This window comes from Cryptomeria japonica, chromosome 8 (genome assembly GCF_030272615.1).
Source record: "Cryptomeria japonica chromosome 8, Sugi_1.0, whole genome shotgun sequence".
Classification (NCBI taxonomy): Eukaryota; Viridiplantae; Streptophyta; class Pinopsida; order Cupressales; family Cupressaceae; genus Cryptomeria; species Cryptomeria japonica.
This window is the reverse complement of record NC_081412.1, coordinates 81130244-81155014: the sequence shown is the minus strand read 5'-3', so window position 1 is coordinate 81155014 and position 24771 is coordinate 81130244. Positions and strand designations below refer to the sequence as shown.

The 24771-nt window shown below is 36.2% G+C and overlaps 1 protein-coding gene across 1 annotated transcript in view; it reads left to right on the top strand.

The window, feature by feature from the left end:
- The window catches only part of LOC131038426 (nuclear-pore anchor), a 134254-nt gene that overhangs the window by 66393 nt on the left and 43090 nt on the right, over nucleotides 1-24771 (top strand). The window contains exons 35-36 of the mRNA XM_057970860.2: nucleotides 16618-16776; nucleotides 16862-16915. Coding sequence (XP_057826843.2) covers nucleotides 16618-16776; nucleotides 16862-16915 — 213 coding nt within the window. The remainder of the gene's footprint in view (nucleotides 1-16617; nucleotides 16777-16861; nucleotides 16916-24771) is intronic.

The following is a 24771-nucleotide window of genomic DNA, read 5'->3' as shown; positions in this document are numbered from 1 at the left end:
AATTAAATCTAGGATCGAGTTTGTTTGGAATTGTTATTGTAGGATTTTACTAACATACTGCAAGGGGTTGGCCTCTGACTTGTAACAACTGCTGCTTGGGTGCTACTAATTTTTTAATTTTATTTACAACTACCTACTGAATAAACCCAAATTGGTCCATATGGAGGCAATCTAGCACTACCAGGTCAACAAATATTAAGCAGATGATCCTAGATGATTGGTGGGATTATGTCAAATATCTTCTCAGTTTCATCGAACGCATATTCAGTATGATCCGTTATATTAACATGGATAGGCCTTATTTGGGAGCGATATATGATGATATCAACTCCATTTTTGAAAAGATGAAGACAGTTATAAATTAGAATAAGCAAGATCTTGAAGAATTTTCTTTTACTACACGAAATCAATGAAGAGAGATAGAACAAAATGATGACATTGCCATGTTTTCTCGCCTTTAGTCCAAAATATTATAGTGCTGAAATCATTTTTGTGTGGACAAGGATTGCCCCATATAGAGATGTTGAAGTCGGCTAAGTATAGAAGGCAACACTTTGTAGGCCCTTCATTGATCGTAACATTTAGGATGCAGTTAGGACTGAGCTCATTGATTTTATATGCTCCAACGACATTAGTAATGTTGCTCTTCATGACAAGTTTAAAATTGATGCTTGTTGCCCTATTTTTGAAACATCCCAAATTTGTACTTTTGCATTCAGAGTGAAGTAATAAGAAGTCTCAATATGTCTCTGTGAGTTCCCAAGATGTGTACATGTCATTTCAGCGCGAGGTCATCATTGTCAAACCTTGTCATGATTGGGCCTGAAATGTTTGTCAAAATGCAAAAGTGGATGAATCTTGAAGATTATAAGGCGTCGAGGGAAATCACTTCAGGTATATGTCCTAAGCATCATTTTGAGTCGTGTCCAATTTTCGTCCGAACCCAATATTATGGTTTAAGAGATTTTAACCTTTCAATTTTTGACATCTTTTGTTTTGAAAACATTAAAAATTTGCATCCCGAACTTTGTCATGAAGAAAAATCATTGGGTTATGCTCATCTAGCCATCTTTGATGCCCAATTAAAATTTCGGAGCTGAATTCCATCCCAGTTAAAAGTTATGGGTATTTCCTAAAATAGAACACTAGAATGGGAAAAATAAATTATTTTATTAAATAATTTTAATAAATTAATTTAATATCAACCCCATTTTGATGTTTTGAAAGTTAAAATCTTTAAAAAAGTCCTATTTCCTCCTAAGTGCCTAATTCTTAATCACTACCTTTATTTAGCCTGAAAAACTTAAAACAATTAACCTCTCCTCATGAGTTAATGATTAATCTCCTCTTTCGTTTTGCGCAAAAAGCATGAAATGCTTAACCTATTCCTAAAAGTTAGCAGTTAATCCTCACTTCCGTTTTGTGCCCATAATTTGAAACGCTTAACCTCTTTGCAAATGCTTAATGGTTAATAATTCATCTCCTTTTGTGTGAAAAGCTTGAAATGATTAACCAAGTTGACCTCCTCTCCCATTTTGTGCAAAAAGCTTGAAACCATTAACCTTTCAAACTAGTTAATCTCTTGAGCTCTTTTGTGCATATTTGGAAACCCTATTAATCTCTCTGGGCTTATAACTGCTTCTTTCAAAGTCTCCAAGCAGATGCATTCTGCAAGGCAAAACCAAATTCTCCAATCAGTGTTTTGTTTTGAATACATGTGAAATGTGGAGGTGCAAGCAAGGCAGGGGAAGTTGTTGATCAAGTGCTTCAACGAGATATCGTCTAAAAGAATGAATTGTAACGATTGTAGGATATACATTAAACTTGCTTTGTTGAAAGAGCTTTGGTAACTTTAAAACAAATGCAAATGAGAGGTGCAAGGCCAAATTCATCAACCTGCGCCCATATCCCGCTTCCCTGTGAAATAGCAGGGATGTTTTATTTTCATATACCATAGTCGGAGATACATTAGCAGTGACAAATGCTAATGTGGAAGCATATGCAAAGGCATTTGAAGTCTTTAATAGAAAGCCTCATAGAGATATCATTTCGCTGAATGTAGAGTTGCAGAAATGCGCAAAAAGGATTTGTTGCAAAAGGTGTAAATGCAGATCTTACTCCTCTCAGATTTGATAGTTGATAGATTGTAATTAATATTTCTGAATATATGTGATTTATGATTCTAATGAAGACTGTTTTGCAGGTCCAAACAAGGCTGAGAATGTTCGATTTTAATTGCTCAATATTGCCTTATCGGGTCTGCATATATACTTGTATCGGGGGGGGGGCATGTCTTGAGTGGACATGTCTCCACAAAGTGGAGGCATGTCCGCTCAAGACGTGCCTCCTCATCGATGGAACTTAAACAGTATTATGAATACCGTTTTATGAACGGTCACTTTCTATTAGTTAAGTAGTCACTAACATATGTTTAATATGCCGATAAGAAAGGTATTCAACATATATACAATGTAAGCAATGTTGATCGATCATTACTTGATCGATAATGAAATCAATATGATATTAATTCATGCAGATCGAAAGCATTCTTTATTCGATCATGATAATTAATAGTGAGGTGGTAAACTGATATATTTCATTGTTGATTCTTCATTTGTTGATGCTATAATTTTAACACTCCCTCTTAGCTAGGGAAGATAAAGAGTAAGAATATTATATTGATCTCTAAGAGTACATTACCATACTAATAGCTATCACATAACTCGTGATAAGAGTTATCACCTAATCTCGTGATAAGGTATATCACCTAATCTCGTGATAAGGTATATCACCTAATCTTGTGATATGAAGTATCACCTGTCTCGTGATACTAAAGGATATAATATACTCAAGAACATTAGATTCTCCTCATATATCCTAGTTATGGTATGTGCACCGACATTAAGTCACATAATGTCTACCATAACAAATCATGACAAATCCATGAATAATGATATCAAGTCACATGATATCAATCTTTTGAACATTATAAGATCGTCACCTTATAGTGTCAAATACAAGTGCTCATTATCTAAAAGATCATCACCTTTTAGAAATGTACACAGGGGGTGGGGTACATAAAGTCATAGAGTCACACATATGACAAAAGAAGTTTACACATTAAACATCTTATATATTAGTACAGATAGATATAATACTTACATTTCAATCATACCAAGACTCTTTCTGAAGTGTTCAACTTTCACTATGGAGAGAGGTTTGGTAAGTATGTCTGCTGTCTGATCTCTTGTACTGATATACTCCAATTGGATTACATTCCTTTCTACCATGTCTCTCACATAGTGATAAGGAATCTCGATATGCTTACATCTATCATGAAATATTGGATTCACTGAAAACTTAATACAACTTTGATTATCACAATGGATGATAGTAGGTTTCAAAGGCTCACCAAATAATCCCACAAGCAGTTTTCTGAGCCATGCTGCTTCTCTTGCAGCCATAGAAGCTGCAATGTATTCGGCTTCTATAGAACTCTGAGCCACTGAAGATTGTTTTTTGCTTATCCACGATATCATAGCCGATCCTAAACTGAAGCAACATCCTGAGGTGCTTTTCCGATTGGTCACGCTTCCAGCCCAATCTGAATCTGTGAATCCATGAAGATCTAAATCAACCTTTCCATATTTGAGACCATAATTAAGGGTACCTTGACGGCACCTCATTATATGCTTCACGACAACAAGATGTATCTCCTTGGGCTTACACATAAACTGACTCAAAGCATTCACAACATAACAAATATCTGGTCTGGTGTTGACCAAGTACATCAAAGATCCAATCATCTGCCTGTAGAGAGTTGGATCTGCTAATTGAGAATCTGCTGCTGCTTCCTTCAATTTATGAAGATTTGTTTCCATGGGAGATGATATAGATCTACAATTCATCATTCCAAATCTCTTCTATATATCAAGGGTGTACTTCCCTTGATTCAGAATAATGCCATTTGATTTTTGCCAGACTTCTAATCCAAGGAAGTAGTGCAATAGACCTAAGTCCTTCATGTCAAACTCTGAGGATAGATCCTTCTTACACTGATCAATAAGGTGATCCACTCCTGTAATCAATAGATCATCAACATATAATATTAATATCCACTCATGTAATCCCATGAGGTAACTGTCAATTATTTCATACCAGGCTCTGGGAGCCCACTTAAGTCCATACAGGGCTTTCTTCAATTTACACACATGTGACTCTGCATTGTGGATCTCGAATCCTTTAGGTTGCTCTAAGTAGACCTCTTCTTCAATAGTCCCATTTAAGAATGCAGTTTTTACATCCATTTGATGGACTTTCCATCCTTTGGCTACTGCAATGGCTAGAACTGCTCTGACTGAGGTATAGCGAGCAACTGGTGCAAAAGTTTTTTCATAATCAATTCCCTCCTTCTGTGAAAAACCTCTGGCTACAAATCTTGCTTTGTGTTTTTCTATACTACCATCTGCAACATGCTTGATTTTGAATAGCCACTTGGAAGAAACAACAAATTTCTCTTTTGGCCTAGGCACTATCTCCCACACATCATTTTTCAAGATGGATTGATACTCCTCTGTCATGGCATCCTTCCATACTTGGTGCTGGAGAGCTTCTGTAACATTAGTAGGTTCTGATTTGATGAATTCACTCATCAAAGCTACATAACTAGAGAGTCTCTTAGGTCTTTTACTCTCTCTAAAAGTCCCTGACGGAGCTGCATAAGTCTTTACTTCTTTCATTGTCTTAGTAACCCAGAGTGGTCCCTTCTAAGGATTTTCCAATGATCACATCTTCCTCAGGGTACTCCCTTTGAATCTCAGGGGCAGGATGCTCTTCTAGGTCTATGGGGGAAGTTTGAATTTTTGACTCAATAGAATTTCTAGCTCTTTTAAAAGCTATGTCTTCCTCAAAAATTACATCTCTGCTTAGTTCAATCTATCTCTGACCAGGCACATATATTTTATAAGCTTTGGAGGTTTCACTATAGCCTACACAAATACCTTTTCTCCTAGAAGGTTCTAGCTTAGTTCTTTTCTCTTTGGGCACATGAATGTAGACAGGACAACCAAATATCCTCAAGCGACTGATGTCTGGCTTTACACCAGTGAAAGCTTCTTCAGGAGTTTTGTCATCAATATGGGAGTGAGGACATCTGTTCTTTATGTAAACAATAGTACTAGAGGCTTCTGCCCAAAGTGATGTTTCTATGTTTTGATCAAGTAACATTGCCCTAGCAGCTTCTACAATGGTTCTTTTTTTCCTTTCAGCAACCCCGTTTTGTTGAGGGTTGTAGGGTACAGTGAACTATCTCTTAATCCCAACATTTTTACAAAATTCTTTAAAAATATCTGACGTGTATTCTCTCCCATTGTCTGTCCTTAATGTTATAACTTTCCTCCCAGAAGAGTTTTCTGTGAGGGATTTAAACCTTCTAGGGATCTCCTCAGATTCTTTACATTTGAGGAAATAGATCCAGGTCTTTCTAGAGAAGTCATCAACAAAAAATACATAATATAGGAAACCCCCTAAAGAAGGTACATACATGGGTCCACATAAATCTTAGTGGACTAATTCTAATACATCATTTGTTTTACTAGAACTACTTTGGAAAGACCCTTTTGTGTTTTTCCCTAAGGCACACCCCTTGCATGCCCTTGAATGATATTGTTTGAGTCTGGGTAAACCTGTGACTAGTTTTTCCATAGAAGACAGGGCATGGAAATGGAGGTGTCCTAATATCCTATGCCATATTTCATTAGAGTCTGCAATTTCATGAATTAGGGCAAGATTTGGCTCAGTACATAATTTATATAGATATCCTTGTCTATAACCTATGGTTTGAGCCTCCTTAATAGTAGAGTACTTTGGCCATGCCAACACTTTACTATGCATGAAGGTAACCCTATATCCATTGTCTTGAAGTGCAGATATGGAAACCAAGTTCCTCTTGATAGCCGGTACAAACAATACTCCGGTGAGTTGAATAGAGATATCGGACTTCAATTTGATGATACATGTTCCAACACCTCTGACTGGATGTGAAGAGTCATCTCCAATTGTCACTTCCTCATCAGTTTCTTCTACCATGGAGTCTAAGAGTTCCCTAAACCCAATGATGTGTCTTGATGATCCACTATCTATAACCCAATTGTTGGATTTATTTGATACTTGGTTTGAAAGTGCAGAGCAGAATACATATTTCCCGGATTAATGCTCTGTCTTAGACTTTCCTACTTTGGCAAATGATGCTTGTTGCTTTGTTCTATCAGGACATTTGACTGCATAGTGCCCATACTATTCGCATTTGAAACATTGGATTTGTGAAACATCTTTCTTGGATGAACCCTTCCCATGGTGGCTTTTCCTCTTCTTGAAGTGCTTCTTCTTTCCTTTCTTGTGAGAATTAGCATTCAAGACATGGAGATCTTCATCTACGTTCTTCTGATTGAATCCTTTCTTTGTCTGTTTCGATTCCTATTGAAGGCAGTCTGATCTTAGCCAGTCAAACTTTGGAAATTTAGACCTTGCACTAATGCCTTGAACAAATGTCTCCCAGGAATTTGGTAGACCATCTAAGGCAATAAGTGTTAGCTCCTTACTTTCAATCTGGTATCCAAGTGTTGATAGCTGATCCCTTAGTGCAGATATTCTCATAAAGTATGCGTTGATAGATTCTCCTTTGTTCATACTTATATGATTGATTTCTCTTTTTAGAGCCAAGGTCCTGCTGGAATTATTTATTTCGTATGTGCTTTCAAGTGACTTAAACATATGATATACAGTCTCATGTTTTGTCAGGATTGGCACGATATGATCTCTAACTCCATCAACTATGTGATTTTCATGGCCTTTTCATTTCCTTCAATCCATGTCGTCTTCTCAGGATCATTCTCCGGTTCTGCTTTATTTTCTTTCACAAATGGCTCAACTTTATTCTCTTTTAATATCATCATAATCCTAAACTTTCATAATGAGAAGTTATTTCCTCCTTCTAGCCTATCTTCTAATCTGATTACACTCGCTATAGAGGAATATCTCAAGTTTGATCGCTGCTTGGATCCTCCTTAACCTGGCTCTGATACCATGTAAATGCAGATCGTACTCCTCTCAGATTTGATAGTTGATAGATTGTAATTAATATTTCCGAATATATGTGATTTATGATTCTAATGAAGACTGTGTTTTGCAGGTCCAAACAAGGCTGAGAATGTTCGATTTTAATTGCTCAATATTGCCTTATCGGGTCTGCATATATACTTGTATTGGGGGGGCATGTCTTGAGTGGACATGTCTCCACAAAGTGGAGGCATGTCCGCTCAAGACGTGCCTCCTCATCGATGTCACTTAAACAATATTATGAATACCGTTTTATGAACGACCACTTACTATTAGTTAAGTAGTCACTAACTTATGTTTAATATGCCGATAAGAAAGGTATTCAACGTATATACAATGCAAGCAATGTTGATTGATCATTACTCGATCAATAATGAAATCAATATGATATTAATTCATGCAGATCGAAAGCATTCTTTATTCGATCATGATAATTAATAGTGAGGTGGTTAACTGATATATTTCATTTTTGATTCTTTATCTGTCGATGCTATAATTTTAATAAAAGTTCTAAAAGCTTTAATGTAAATGCTGTCAGGCATTATGATTGGGAAGGCTCTGTGTGCAAAATGTGAACTCGTTGACATGCTGCCTTGAGAGAATGTGGTTTCATGGATGCTATCATTGTAGGATATTTTGAAAATGAAATCATTGAAAAGGCATTCGAGACATTGAAGCAAATGAAACTGGCAAGTGTAAAGCCGGTTCCATGACCTCTTCCAACCTCGTACCTGGTTGCGCAAAATTGAGAGCTTTGGAATTGACATGCATGCAAAACGTGGAATCACATACATGCCTGCATCACAAAATAACCCAAAGATATGCTATGTCATAGATGCTATTGTTGCAAAATAAATGTATGGTGAAATGTAGAATCATAGACACGACATGTGATTTTTTTTTCAGAACGCCTTAAGGAGATCTTATCTCTTGGAATACAAAGATTGCTTGTTCAACACCAGAACGAGGTGTCACCTCAAGGGAAGAAATGAATACATTGAAGCAACTTGCGAAGTGTGGACGCACATACCAATGCAACAAATTGTTTGATAGAATGCCTCAAAGATATCATCCCATCAAATGCAAATGTGGAAGCAAATGTAGCAAATGAAACTGGCAAGTGTAAAGCCGGTTCCATGACCTCTTCCAACCTCGTACCTGGTTGCGCAAAATTGAGAGCTTTGGAATTGACATGCATGCAAAACGTGGAATCACATACATGCCTGCATCACAAAATAACCCAAAGATATGCTATGTCATAGATGCTATTGTTGCAAAATAAATGTATGGTGAAATGTAGAATCATAGACGCGACATGTGATTTTTTTTTCAGAACGCCTTAAGGAGATCTTATCTCTTGGAATACAAAGATTGCTTGTTCAACACTAGAACGAGGTGTCATCTCAAGGGAAGAAATGAATACATTGAAGCAACTTGCGAAGTGTGGACGCACAGACCAATGCAACAAATTGTTTGATAGAATGCCTCAAAGATGTCTTCCCATCGAATGCAAATGTGGAAGCAAATGGAGCGTGAGATATTTGAAAGTTTGCCTCTAAGAAGCGCGAGTTGAAGAGGAAGTTGAAGGCCAATCATGGAAGCACAAACAAGTTGTGCGAAATGTGTTGATTGAGTGATATACACCAAATGAATTTGTTGAAAATGCTCGAGAAACTTCAAAGCGAATACAATTTCCTATTCCAACATCCTTGCGGTCTGAAAGTGCGTGTAAGATGCAGAAGCAGCTGACAAAGAATGTGAATTGTTTGATGGAATGTCTCAATTATTGCATTTAAGTTTGTGCAACTGACGAGTGTAAAACAAGGATCTAATGATTGCAGTTTATGCACAGAACATTTTTTGTTGAACAAGCTTTAGGAACTTTCAAACATATATTATAGCTGGAAATGTATTGATTCACCTAAATGCCAGTGTGGAATCAAAAACAGAGGTGGAAGCATAAACATAGTAGGCGAATTCTCTGACAAACAACCTCAAAGATATGTTAAAATAGATTTGTGAAAAAGATTTTAGAAAGTTTCAAGCAAATGCTATTGGCAGTGATACACAAAATGTATGTTAAAAAAAGAAGGCTTCAAGAATTTTAATGCACGTGAAGGAGGAGAGACATGGCATGTGAATGGTTTGACAAAATTCCTTAAACATGATTTCATCTCACAACATGCAATGATTATGAAATGTGCACTGAATGGATTTTGTTTTTAACAGTATGACTGCAGGTTTTATCTTGGGGATAATGACTTCAAAGGCATTCAAACAAATGTGATGCAATTTGAATGATGAAATGGCAAACTTTGATATAGTTTGAGCTGTCCAAACACTTAAGAATTCAATGATTTCCATCATAACATTGGTGGGAAGAGGTTGTGCTTGGTGACTTTTAAATTTATCATAGTTTATTTATAGCCGACAATGAAGAATATGGGGCAAGATGAAGTACAAATATCAAGGACATGACTACGCTCCCATCGAGTGTACACTCCTTGATATAATTGTTGCCATATTAGGAAATATCAGTATCGATGAGTTTTGGAAGTCAATGGAGAATGAGAAAAGGACTCTCATAGCATTGAAAATGTTAGACAGTGGGTTATCACATGCAGGAGGTCACTCGGTATCAGTTCAGTGTCCAGAGCTTGTGTTGGGATGCATAAGGGCATATAATCTAGACATTCGGGAAGTAAAAATACTTGATGGCAGAGTGGTGGCGAGACTTGATCCTATATCTATCGCAATTGTTTTCAGGTTGCCAGTGAGAGACCAGTACACAGACGTGGTCAAAGAATATGTAGAAGGATACTTTCCTGATAATAAGACTCAATGTGTCAATGCTATAGCTAAAAATTGGCTATTGACACCTAGGAGAGGAAAACCACAGGTCCTTGTTGGTGAAAGATATCGTGAATATGGTTATCTTTTTGAGAAGATCAATGGAGAATGAAGATTCTTATGATTTCGAGGGATGGATGTTCCTTTTTATTAACATCATATGTCAAGGTGTTCAATTCTTTGATTGGGTGAAGATCATTAGCAATAACCTACACAACTAGTTGATTGAATTAAAAGCAAACTAGTATTTTTACATGACATCTTAACTCTTTTTTACCATTGCTGGAATGAAGAGTTGGCTAGGACTTAATAAACGAGGTTTCTATGATGAGACAACTTTGATTCATGAATATTATCCAACGTTGCAGTTGGAATAGAGCTTTCATCATTTACGAAGAGTTTATGATGCCTTCATCATGCTTACAGTTAGGGAACTTCAAAGAAGCATTGGACTTAGGATAGCTTTAGAAATAACAACATTTGTTCAACGATATGGGAGTTGTTTCATCCAATTCTTGAGGTTCACTTAGATTAGAATTTGAGGTTACGATGGATATCCACTCATGTTACTGAGATTTGTAGATTACAAATTGATGCTAATTGAAATATGTAGGCAAATCAGGCAGATCAATAGGATATGTAAAAATAAATGTAAGGATGGCATCATTTTCCCAATTGGCATTGGTCAGTTAGTTGCAAATCAAATTCTGATGGTCGGGACATTGAGAGGTCAATCATCAAGATCAATCTATATCCTTACATTATGAGATTCCCCTTTGATAGCAAAGGGTATGCTATTGAGAAACTGAATCTTGGCTTTGGTTTCAATCACTTTCCTAGCATTGAAGGATTTTGGGAAGACTGCGAATATGATTGTGAAGTTTGAAGAAGGGATTGGATGAGGTTTACAGTCAAACAAATCATTGATTTCAGGGTGGGAATTGTATGTAACTGGCATTGAAGATGATGAGTCAAATTTGATTGATCCTTTGAATTTTGAGAAGATCTAGGTGCTTCCTCTACTGCTTATAGATTGGTCGATTCTAGAATTGAAGAAGCTAGATGAAAGAACAACTTATGTCATAAGGAGGAGAAAAGATTGGGTAGAAAACAAAATGCTCGAAGCTTCAACCACTCAGGCTCCGAATAAGGACGTTATTTCAAGAAAACGAAATGATAGTCATGTAGCTTTGTCTTCCAATTCTAAATTACGAAATTCCACCTCAATTTTGAATTCACAACAAATTGCTTAAGGCAATAATGGTGATGATGAAGACCCATACAAAAGAGGGGATCTTGCAAAAGCATGTGAAAATTATTCTACCATAAGGAAAATAAGATCTAGGACAAGGGGAAGGGTGATGAATGCAATTTAGGTGGATGAAGAAGGAAATGAGTAGGCAGCCTTGCAACAACCTCCCAATGATAATGAGCAGCCAATTTCTTCTATTTCGCCATCTATCATCATTGCATCACGCTATCATGATGACTTCATCCCTCTGAGATACCGATAGTAGACATTACTCAAGATGTAGTGTCATTGCCCTTTGTTTTTGATTAAGGGTCAAACAGGTTTTGAGGGGACCAAAAACCCCTTGCAACGTGTTTGACAAGCACTTGAAACCTTATGGACTTAGTGGGAATCCATAACCTCAAAACAAAACGTTATAAAAAATAGAACAAAGACATACAACAACCAACCAATAGCCAAACATTAGCAAAAAGGTATCAATGAACATGCTGTAACATCCACAAGACTACTAAGCTAGCTGTGATAATCATGGAATAAGGGTTTTTCCAAGCTCGCTTAACCTTACAAATGTGTTTTGAAAAGGCTCCCATAAGCTTCACATCAAGAAGCAAGAAGATATACCACAAAAATCTTGCTACATGGTTGGGTTTTAGAAAGGCTCCCATAAGCGTCATATCAAGAAGCAAGAAGATATACCATAAAAATCTTGCTACATGGTTGGGTTTTAGAAAGGCTCCCAAAACCTTCAACTCGAGCTGAAAGACAAACCTGTTTAGACACCAAAAACTCACACTCCCCCACGGTCTCCACTTCCATAGGAGAAAGCTAGCAGAAGAACAAGAGAAAGGTGTTAACAACATCAGTGCAACCTCTCAGTAAATCTGGGATAGCAATAGCCCCCAAAAAACTCATTCCACCGCCACCCACCAAGCATTTCTCCTCCTCAATAGGAAAACCATCCACCTCAATAGGATCAGCAATGGGGTAGGAAGGAAAGAAAGAGAGCCAAACCCTGATCATCCCCACCATCAAGATCTCCACATCAATAGGAGAAAGAGGGGAAAGAGCCAGAGTAACATCAACATAAGCCCATAAGATAAGACTAAAACTAGCATGGCATAGGGCTCAAAAAGTCCAAACAAAAGTAGGAAACACCTCAAAGCCACAGATAACCCTTAATCTAACACGAGGTATCTCCAAAAATGGCTTCCAGAGGGACACAGATAACCCCAAAAGGGAAACCCCACAAACAAAACATTTCCCAAGAAGCAAGAAACCCTATCAACCCCTCAAAGTAGGGGATCAGAGCACCATTATCCACCAAAACAAGGGACAAGCACCAACAGATCCAGACCAGAGAACTAGCGTCCCAAACTAATAGGGTTAAACATGCCACAACAGAGAAAGGACGGCCAAGAAAGCTCACTAACCTAGAATCTCTAGCAAACAAAGACACCACATTAGCTTCCTCACAAAGAGCCAGACTCACTAGAACAACCACGAGGCTCGCATCCATCGAGAACATAATGCCAGACTCCGCCAGAGGGCCATGAAGAGGAACACTGAAGGCAAAGGAAAGATAGGAGTAATCCCCACCAAAGAACATGGGCAATCCTCTATCAGAAATATAATGTCCACCATTGCAGTAGTCCAATAGGGTATTAAGGACCAATAAACAAAGCCCAGTCTCATTGCCATTTGTTACCAACTCCTCAATGTCATTGAATTCGCCACTCACCAACATTCAAGAAACTTCACAAGTTTCCACTTCTTCATGGGTATCGCGAAGGTTACAAAAGACGAAAAGGGTTATCCAATTAGTGACACTTGGATTTCATACAGTTGCTAATTTTCTCTAGAAAACAGTGAAACCAAAGAAGACTAAGGTGACATCACGGTTGGCTTTTGATTCTTCATCAGGCAACCTTTGTGTTGAAATTGCTAGACCTACAATTTAGAGAAGAATATAGAGGAGGCAAATGAAAGGGATTTCAACATCGCTAAGGTAGATCTTGCTCCCTCATCAACTGAGGGAGATGTGCATAACTTTGGAACGTTCACAGTCAAATTGATAGAGAGAACGGAAAAAGTGAAGCAATCAAAAGATCAACTCAAATACCAAGTGTAAATATTGACATCCTACGTCAAATTTATTGTGGAGAAGAGGGTTGTTGAAGCTATACATAAGTATTGATCTTCAGGAACATGAGATAACAATTGAGTTGAAACATGTCAAAGGGCAAGAATTGTCCTGGCAAGGTGTACCAAAGGAATTCCAAGAGATGTCTAAGATAGACACAAATTATATTATTGCTGAAAAAGTTTTCGTCAATCAGAAGATAATTTGTCACATGTATGGTACAAAAGTATAAATTGGAAGCTTGTCAATATCAATCAAAATTTGTTGAGTATAATAAGTTGTTAACAAATTGCGAGTTGATAAAAATGAAGATACAAGATGATCTGATGACCATCATTGCAAATGTATTAGTGAAAGAGAATTTTCCGCAAATGGATGTTGAAACTCTCTTGAGTAAGTTTGATGACGGAATCAATGCAGAGTTGGCAAACAAACAGGTTGTTGGTGCTGATGTGATGAAGAGATTTAAGTGTTATTTCTTAGCTAAGGTTTATGGATAAGGAGAAATTCTTAGACTTACTCGGGTCTTTCCTGATCTTACCAACAAGAATAAGATCATCTTCAACTTCAATTGCTAGCGTCTTTGCATGCACCAAATCTCTAACAGGTGCTCTTCTCAACAAGAAACTCACTCGTTAACAAAGAAACATTCAAGATTCTCACCAATTGGTTGAGGAATGGTAGGAATGTGGTTCTTCAACTATTTACACTTCGCAATGAAATCACACATGGGCCCGTGAGGTTCCTTCTTCATTTGTGTAAGTTGAGCTAAGAGAGTATGCACATCTTTAGCCGGCTTGAACCTTGCCTCAAACTGAGTTTTGAGCGTGTCACGACTAGTGATGGTTTGATGTGCCAATTTATATAACCAATTGGCAGCAGCACCTTGAAGTGTCTCAATGAACAACCTCATTGAAACATCTGCATGTACAACTCTGAGAACACCGCATGCAATGTAAAAATCGCTAATATGCTCACTTGGATGTTGTTTTCCATCTCCATAGAACTTGGGAATATTCTTGCTGGATCCTTGTGGAAGTGGATGAAGTGGAAGAGGCAATTTAAGAGGTCCAAAATTATATATGTATGTATGTATGTAGGTATATGTATGTATGAAAAGAGGAGGAGCAAAAGGATGACCTTCAGAATAAAAGCAATGAAAAGAGTTTGGCAAAGTTTCCAGGGAAAATATTTTAGACGTGGAGGTGGAGAAGGTTGAGGAGCCATGCTTGATGAAGGAAGAGCTGAAGGAGGTAAACAAGCTGAACTCTCCCCTTAAGATGGACCACCTCTGCTACCCTTAGAGAAGGAAGGTAGGCTTCTTTTGAGGAGCCATATTACCATGTCCACAAACTAAAAAATGGAAAGGATTTACACCCTTCCACGGCGATGCTTGTTTGCTAGTTGTACCCTCAGCTAATGAACTCCTAGCTCTTATATGAGATAAGTCAACATGATTACAAGATTGAAATAGTAACTTCATAATCAAACTATCGTTTTTAGTGTTACATTTGATCCAATAAACCCTTGGAAATATCCATTTCTACTAATCTGGGCAAAGGTAGGATGAGATGGAGCACATTTTGTTTACTTGATTATTTTGATTTGTATGGATCTGTTTGACAGAGTTTTGATTCGACACATGCACACCTACCTCTTGGTCGACGAACTTATGTGCACGATGATGATTTCTTTTTCTCTTTGTATTGTAACTATCAATGTAAACTATCTTGTATCCATAATGTTTTTGGTGTTTTTCGATTATGCATTTTGTGGAATTTCTTGTACATTTATTCTTCTATGGTACTTGGTGTCGTGATTTTGTAGTGTCATAATTGAATAAGCTTTGTACTGGATTGCTGGTCATTGCTGGGATGGATTAATATTGTTTCAACTTACTTCAATAGCATAAAGCTGTACTTGTTCCATTGGATGCAGTGGAAACATAACTTTTGCACCTCCTGTTGAGTTGGGAAGCTCAATGATGGAACATTTTGTCTTGATGGCTACTTGGAAATGGATGGATGGTTTGGTATTCGTCCAAGGCATAAAGCTGTTTTTATTTCCTTGTATATTTCCAGGCCCATCTAAACAGTTTTTGAAGTCTTATCTGATTGCTTTTTGGCTTGGCCAGTTTCCATGCAAGGAGTTGAGCTAAATTTAGTTCTCTTTCTCATGTTAGGTAGGGTAGTTCTGAGGTAGAAATGTTTTTCTCAACTACTTCTTGAATAAGGGAATCGATTCATATTATTTATTATTTCAAAGCCCAATCTATCACTCATAGTTTGAAAATTCGCAAGAAAACATGAGGCAAAATCAGTCGCCCAAAACCTCACCAAAATTCACAAGTTAGTGGGAACAACTCCCCTGCAGTCACATGGAGACAGTCGTTTTGACAATTTTTTGATTTTCTCTACATCAAAAACTCGTTTAGATGTCTGTGTGGTCGTGATTGTAAACCCTGCTGGGGGCTGCCTCCTCTATGCCCTGCTTTTGTTTTAGGAGGCAAAATATAAATTTATGTGTTATATAATGTTGAGAAAATTTGGTGAGTTTGTGAGGATTTTTCTTTGTCCCTGAGTTTGAGTCGAAATTGGGCCTACAGTCTAAAGGGTTTGCTAGTTTGCGAGTTTTTTTAACTATTTTATCACTATGAGAACATTGAACTAGATTATCAGACCAAAATGTGGGGCTAGTTTAGCATAGCAATAAGCAATAATTAACTTTTGCAAAATTTATATCTATGCACTTTGTGCTGTTGGATGAGGTAGTTTTGAGATGAAAACTGTGTCTTTATGGCTTCTTGTTGAGGTTGATTGAAGAAATGGTCAATTTTTACCTTGAAAACAAGATGAACATGTTTCCCACTATCAGGGATATATAGTCATCTATACAAGAATATTGAGCTGGATGAGACTACTTTTAAAAGCCAGTGCAGTCATATAGAATTGAAAATTATCTCCTCAATGATAATATGCAATGTACGTTATGGAGAGAATCAATCTTATGATAGGATCTAGTAAAAAATGCTAACATGCTACTCATCCATGAATTTCAGGATCATGGTTAGGGAATTTGGAAAGTCTCAACATAATTGTTATGTACAAGCCTGTGAATTCTAAACTTTATGATACTATTAGAGGACAATGTTAAATCGTGTTTCACAAAACCATATGACATTTCTGGTTTTCTTTGCTTGTAATACTCTTGATTATTTTGGTTCACATGGCAGCTTTTTTTTTGTTGATTTTAATTTCAGAACAAGCGTTTACTTGATCGCTTGGAAGCCACGCATATAATGGTAGCAGAGAAGGAAAGAATTGACATTGGCTCCGGTCTACAAGGTCAGGTTTCTAATAATCAAGGTGAAAGTGATCTGCAAAATGTAATACGCTATTTGCGACGATCAAAGGAGACTGTAAGTTGTCAACAATCTTCTATTTTTACTATGTCACTCCTAATTTTGTTGGAATTTTTTATTCTTATATACATTTCCTTTACAGGCAGACACAGAGATTTCATTATTAAAACAAGAGCGGATGCGACTTCAGAAGCAGGTATCTTAATTTTTGGTCTGCTCTTCCCCTTCGAATTGTTTTCTCTTTTGAATGCATGTAATTGTTTTCATGTGGTGTGGTTAGGATTCATCTGTTTTTTCTGGGTTAGATCAAAATCTTTTTTATGGTTTTGCTAGAAATTTTCCTTTTCATAGTATTTATGTTGGGGTGCTGAGTACCTGTTCAATTTCCTCTTATAAGTAAATGTTACAGTTCCTTAAATTGTGTCTGATTACTACCCAAATTAAAAGTTGCAAATAAAATTGTTACACTAGAATGGGTACCCGTGAAGGATAATCTTAGTATCTTTTTGGGGGAACACTTGGAATAGCATGGCAAGGGTGGTGACAATTGTATGGAAGTACAAGCTGATATTTAGAATTTTTTTTCCTTGATGTGTGTAACCTTCAATTTAAAGTTTTATGTGATGAAATTTTCCTAGTTCATGATTGTTTTTACAATATAACATTCATAATTCAGATTGTGCATGAGGTGTTATTCTTGGGAATCTTGTCTCAATCTTGCACTTTTAATTCCAGATTTGACATTCTCAAAGATATGTTTGGTTTCATTGGAAGAGATTTAAATATCAGCAAATGCATTCAATAATTTGTAAATTTGAAGTTGAAGCTGCTATGTTTTGATTAGTTTATCTAAATTTGAACAAGAATTGTGTTGTCCTTGTGAATTATGTTCTGTGGTATTTTCCACATCTTATCTTGCAACACAGTTTGTGAACGGGCCTTCAATTATGAACAAATGAGGATTTAAACATACGTTGGCATTGATTTACAAAAAAATTAAAGATTTTATGTTTTATAACCTTTAGATTTCTAAGTATTATGGCAACATCTTTGAGAAAATGTCCTAAATATGATTTAAATGTCCTTGTTAGGCTTTCATAGCTAAGCATTCTGAATTTATTTCTTCAAGGTGTGTGCAAGTGTGTTCAGTTTTTTTCTTGTTTCTGACATATGACTTGAAGTTTCAGCTATGAAGTGGTGAACTTGTATAGAAGCTGTTCTAGTTACTTAGAATTAGTGATTGCATATGTGGTTATGGATGGAGGGTTTGTATTAAGTAGGGAAAAGGTAAGGTAGTAGTGCTATGAGGTTGAGCTTTGTGTTCTTATCATTGACGACTTTTGTTGTGTGTGGTTATTATAGTAGAGAGGATTTGTAACTTGCAAGTGCATTCTCATTGAGAATTATTGGACCTAGTACATTCCTTAAGGTTTGTATGCAAGATATTGTGATTTTAATGCAAATTCCAGAAGGATATGGGAATTGGAGATGTCTAGATATGCGAAATAAGGCCTTGAAAGTTGAAATAGGACACACTTAGGATGTTTAATAAACTGATTAATTGAAAGAAAGAAACAAAAAATGACACACTTTTATGAGCTTTAGATCTAATTAAATTGATTAAATGCTTAAAGGTAAATTTGAAACTGGACAAGATTAATTTAAATTTCAAAATTAGGGTTTGTTGCATAAACTGCTTAATTTTAAAAATTTAAATTTGAAAATTTGAATGTTGGAAGGTAGGAACTTGAATTTTTGAATTGAAGCAAAGATTCAAATTTGAAAATTAATTCAAGATCTACACAATCCACAAGTCCAATTTTAAAATAAAAAATTAGGGTTTTTTTATTTATTTAACCTCTTAAATTTAATTTTTTTGAAAATTGAACATGTAAATGAAAACTTGAATTGTAAAATTGAAGAGTCCTCAGATCTGAAACAATCAATCGAATTTAGACAAATCACAAGCTCAATTTTGAATCTAAAAATTAGGGTTTTTAGGAATTTAACCTCTAATTTTTTGAAAATTGCATGGAAATTAAGCTTGTAATTACAAATTTGAATTTTGAATTGCATGCACTCAAATCTGAAAACAAAAATCAGAATTAAGGGTGTAAGATGCCAAGTTCACCAAAATGTAAAGGGGAAATTAGGTGACTTGGCTCTTTGCATGGTAGAAAGAGAAATCACCAAATCACCTATTTTTGCTTGGCGGATGATGCCTTTACATTCAAAAGAGGGGGTAAATCCACTAGATTTAGTCACTAGTTAGATTAGGACTGAATACTAAGTAGACTGATTGAAATGGAATGTGTTTGACCCTCTTTTGTAAGTTGATTGGTTGAATTAAGACTAAGTGCTGGAAATGAAGACAAATATGAGAAAATGGTGAGTCAGAGATTCAGGATTTCGTCGTGCACCTAGATTTGAGAAGTTTGAAATGATTTAGAGTTGCTTTGCGAAATCTGCCAAAAGTAGCAGGGACTGTGTGTTCGGACCAGGTCGCCCACCCTCTTGGTCCTCCGGACTTTCCGTGCGTCAAAAAGGGTTTCCTTGTCTTTGCAAATAAAGCTTAATTCCAGAAGTATAGCTGCACACCTACTTCCTCTTAGAATATTTAATTATATTGTAATCACCTATATTTAGTTCCTTGTTTAATGGTCATTTAGCTTTTGTAGTTTTTAGCTTGTTAAGTGTTAACTATTGCTTATTTATTAAAGACGCATAGTTAGCTTTTATTTAATTTACTTTTAAGCTTTATTTAGCGTTTAGCTTTTTAGTCTTTTACTTTAACGATCTGTTCTTTCTATAGAACATTCGTCTTGTAAACTCTATATATATGTGTATATAGCTCAATTAATTTATTTGATTATTGAATCATTCATTCAATTATTTTTCATGGTATTAGAGCATGAACATTAAAAATTTTCGAAAGATTTTTTATTAGAATTTTTGGAAAGTTTTTTTAAAGAGATTTTTTTGATCTTTTTTTTGGGCAAAGTTTTTTTAGGTTTGCTGAAAAAAAAATCGTTTTTTGGGTTTTTTTTTTGGCTAGGGCACGACGACAGTGTTTTTTTTTTCTAGAAATTTCGTTTTTCAGCGCTAGGGTTTTCTTCTGTATCCCCATGGCCTTTGCAATTTTTTTTCGGCCGTGATTTTTATTTGCGGGAGACGCGATTTTATGCAGGGTTTTCAAATTTTTCTCGACACAGTTTTTGTGACCCCATTTTTTGGTTTTTCGGCGGTTTTGGGTAGCGCTTTTTTCTAAGGGCTCGATTTGATTTGCTGACGTTTTTTACTTGTAGTCGCGTCTTGGGCAATTCTGCTGGCAAAAGTCTGTTGACGCGATTTTTTTCGCGTTTTTCGTGACTGACAGAAAATATTTATTTCGCGATTTTTTGGGTCTTTAGCTAGGCTTTTAAGGCGACGGCTAGAGTTTTGACACTAATTTTTTTTTACGATTTTTTATCTATAAAAATCTATGTTTCCTGTGGATCATTTTTCAGCAAAATCAGTTTTTCTCTACAGGAAATGTTTTTTTTAAAAAATCAATGTTTTTTTAAAAGAAAAATATTGATTTATTTTGCAGGTTATTATTTTTTGATTATTTTTGGAATTTTTTTTCAAGGTTTAAATTTGCAGAAAATTTCAATTTTTAGGTTTTTCAACAAACCTCAAAATTTGTGCATTGGGATTCGTGTCAAGAATTCCACTTCAGGGTTTCAATTTTTTTTGTAGTTGTTTCTTTTCTGATTTTTTAATCAGATTCTTCTGTCTCTTGCTTTCATTCAGTTGACATCGTTCAACCTCGATTTTTGTGATGGCATCTTTGACCAACATCATGTTGGAACATAGTCAGATGTTCAACGGCCGCAACTACAACACCTGGAAACAATGCACAAAAAGAAAGGGAAATGTGTTGGGAATAGGGGTTTGCCTTTAGGTCAAACCCCGGTTTTAGAATTAACCAAGTGGTTGAAATAATGTAATTGAAATGACTGAAAATAGAAATCCTCCTCTTCAAGGGGATGTTGAATTGACTGAAAATGAAATGCTTATACCTCTTTGTGATGTTTTGCTTGCCTCCACATGGAATTATGATTTCATGAATTAGAATGATAATCTCCTCTTCAATGCTTGAAATCTTAACTATATTGCTGCTCCAAAGCTTGAAGGAAGACTAAAAATGCTCAATTGCTTTTGAATGCTTGACTGCTTGATCTCTTGAATGCTCGGATGCTCGATTGAATTTCCATCCCCCTCAAATGAGAGGGGAAATCCCTCTTATGTACTTGCCAATAGGATGAATTAATTAATTTTCCGACATGAGCCGACATAGAGGGGTGTTTCCTGCTCAAATTTGAGATAGGTTAGGGGGAGGGGCCCAAGGATAGGTCTCCATTAAGGGGACCAGGATGCCACAGCCTCGTCCTGCCCTAATTTGGGGTAGGATCAAGGTGGCAGCTGGGTGCATCATTGAGTTGAATGAAGTTTTTGACATGTGTGAGCATAATCAAGTCTCTGATCAGGCCGAGTGGCGCAAACACTAAGGCAAAGACCCAAATGCGGTCGGAAATTGCAAGGGGGGCAAGTTTAGGACGCTAAAGGCACATGTATCCCCATATATGTTGGCGCATCCAAAACGGATATGTATCTGATACAACCCGAATACACGTTGAATACTGTACCCACGCGTGCCCAAAAAACCTCGATTTCAAACCATGCTAGATACTATGTAATTTAATTTTTTAAAAATTTGACGTAAATCTTCCTAAATTTAGTTTTAGAAAACTTCATTCATGCATTTTTAAAAAAAAACCTACACTAATGAGAAAGACTAATGAAATGTTTTTCTATTATAGTGACTCATTTTTTGGGTTAATTTCCAATGCAACTCTACTATTTTTGCATATTGTAAAATGTTAAATCAACTTATCGTTATTTATGTAGCAATTATGTGTCTATATTGCTTTCGAAGTAATGAAAATCTCCTTGAATAACTTAGAAAATTGTGTTAAATACACGTGTACGTGTTTTTTATGAGTGACCTATCTAGCTGTATCCATATTGGGGGTCTAAAAAAATGGCCGTATCCGTATCCGTATCCGTTTTTTGTTGTTTTGTGGGTGTGTTATTCTCCTGCTATAAGGTTTAATTCGATGAAGTTAAGAACAAAAAGTGTGAATGTTAGTAAAATTGCAATATGGTTGAAACAACCCTCAAGAGCTTGGATAAAAAGTTTTTGAAGTATAAATTTGGGTCATCTACATTACTATTTAGGTATTGAAGTGATTCAAAATCGAAATACATTATCATGTAAGTATGTTGGTGATATTGTGGGTAAATATGGAAAGACAAAGTGTAAATGAATCAAAACAACTATGGAACAAAATATAAAATTGATTATAAAGTTTGATGATGCAACTAAGTACAAACAGCTCATTGGAATTTTGATCTATGTAACCATAACTAGACTACACATTTCTTTTGTTCTAGGTAGACGATTTAGATCTAAGTTGCTGGTTACGCTTCTCGTTTGCGCTCGAGGTTTGGGTTCACGAGTGAGGCAAATTTTTTTTTGTTCGTTAGTAGAAAAACATAAAAAATAAAAATGTATACATATATGCCTCAGTAGTTAAGTTCAAAAAACATGATGCAGAGCAGGGGTTCAAATGACATATACAACAATATTGATCACACAAAGAGTGTTAGGGTTTCCACCTCAAAACCCTTCCTTCCCTAGTAACCAAGTTTCCTTGTAGCCCTCCTAAACAGGACAGTCATTAATAACTTTCAGAGCAGGCCTCATTCCCAAACTGTGAAAGCATTTTTGGATTTTTGGCTACCCTAAAACATATAAAAGAATTGGCATGGATTGTTTTAGAACACGGGGGTCAAATAATGACTGGTAATTATGATCCTAGGCCTAATTAGTACAGTAAATTGATTTTCTTGGGTATAATTTTCGATGAAAATCCGACTTAGATGATCCAATACCGCTTTTGGATAGCCATTTGGGTTTTATACAACATATATCAAAATCAGGGTATGTTGTTTTGTAACACAAGGGCCTAAAATTGACTGGTAATCTGCATTAGGCTTATTCACCACGGGTTTCAGACTCTGTCTCAGTAAAACGCCACTCAAAACTCAATGAAAATGGATGAGACCGGTCACAATGGAAAGGTTATTCAATACTCTATCCAACCATACCACTTTCATATCATAGAACATTCGTACAAATCCATACTATTCGCTGCAACATGACTGTTACCTGAAAATATGGAAATTGTAGTCATGAAAACCATCATAACTTTCACAAAACTTAATGAAATCACATGAAACCAACTTTGCAAGAAAGTAGATTCAAAGTACTTTCACATACAATTAATGAGAAGTGATTTCTTGTTCGTACATGGCCGAATAATGGCCTGGAGCAAAGTAGAACGTTGGAAAATGCAAGAAACTCAATGTAGTTTATTCAATAATTTCTCAAAACTTTACATTTCACTTCTACCCTTCTCCTCTTTGAACATATTTAAACTCGTTCCCAACCGTTGGTAACTGTCCAACCAACTTCCACATGACTTTTCAAATGATGACCTTTCATATTCCCAATTTTTTATTCTTGCAACTTGACAATATTCAACAAAACTACTTCCTAGGAACCTAAACCAACTTTAAAACATATAACATGGCCCATAAAGACCTTATGACATGACTCAAGCAAATATTTACAAAGTGGCCTCAGGGAGGCATAAAGTCCATTAGGTGCTCTTGTACCAATACCTATGCTAATATTTCAATAAACTAGCAAAATACACCATCATATATTAAAGTTTTAGTTTATATAACATAGCAAACTAGTAAATTCACCACCATATAAATGTTTTAGTTCAAAAACAATAATGTCAAGCTACAACAATTAGTCATCACTGGTCAAATATCATATGGGTCATCAAAAATAGCATCAATCATCCTCTGTATGTCGTGGTAAATTAGAAGAACCACAAATAGTGCCATTGGTAGTGGCAGCTGGCACTAGAATTGGCAGTGGTACTAGCGTAGTCAGTGTTATGATCACTAGGTAGCTCATGGTCATGATCAACTCCAATTGCAGCAAGGCGGGCAATCGAATCACCCAACTTGGCATGCTCTGGATCAATATCGCACTTCTTTGTCAACCCTTCTTTGTGGGCATTTTCTTTGTGTGTGATGAGATGCAATGGAGTGGTCATTTTGTTCCTTCTCTCCACAATGATTTGTTGTATTTGTTTGAAGAATTTTTCTTTTGGATCTTTCTCTTTTGCATTTATGATGACTTTCATTTTCTCAATCATTGAGTCAATGCCATGATATACTTAACCCAAACAAGGCCTATCCATGTTAGTGTAACGGATCATGCTCAATATAGGCTCAACGAAGTTTAGGAGGTACTCAACACGATCCCACCAAGAGTCATGTAGTATCATTCTCTTAATGTTTGCTTCCCTTGAAGTGCTAGATTGCCTCCATATGCTCCAATTAGGGCTGATTACCATGCTAGCTAGTGGTAGACAAACCTTCAAAATTCGTCTCAACACAAGTGTGTTGGAAGCAAAATGGATCTCTGCAACATATTTCAAAATCAAAATAAGAAAAAATTAAAATTAACATTAAATTAAAAAGTTAATTAAACATTTCTATTATTTAACTAAATGTAAAATTACATTTAACAACTCCATTCCTGAGAATTGTCTAATTATGCCTTGCGACATATGGTGGTTAGTGATAAACATCTGGATCTCCTTAGCTACAACATACACCTCTTTGATCTAATTAACTTTGTTGCCAATTTTTTGTGGTATTAGGTTGAGTGAGTGGATTGAACAAGGTGTGCAAAAACTGTGTTGATATTGCTTCTTAACCAATAACCCAACTGCCCTACAATTTTTGGCATTCTCTGTTACCACTTGAACAACATCATGAGGACCAACTTCCTCAATGGCTTGAAAAGAACATTATTAATGAATGGACCATCCTTCCCCTGCCCTTCACAATCCACTGCTCTCA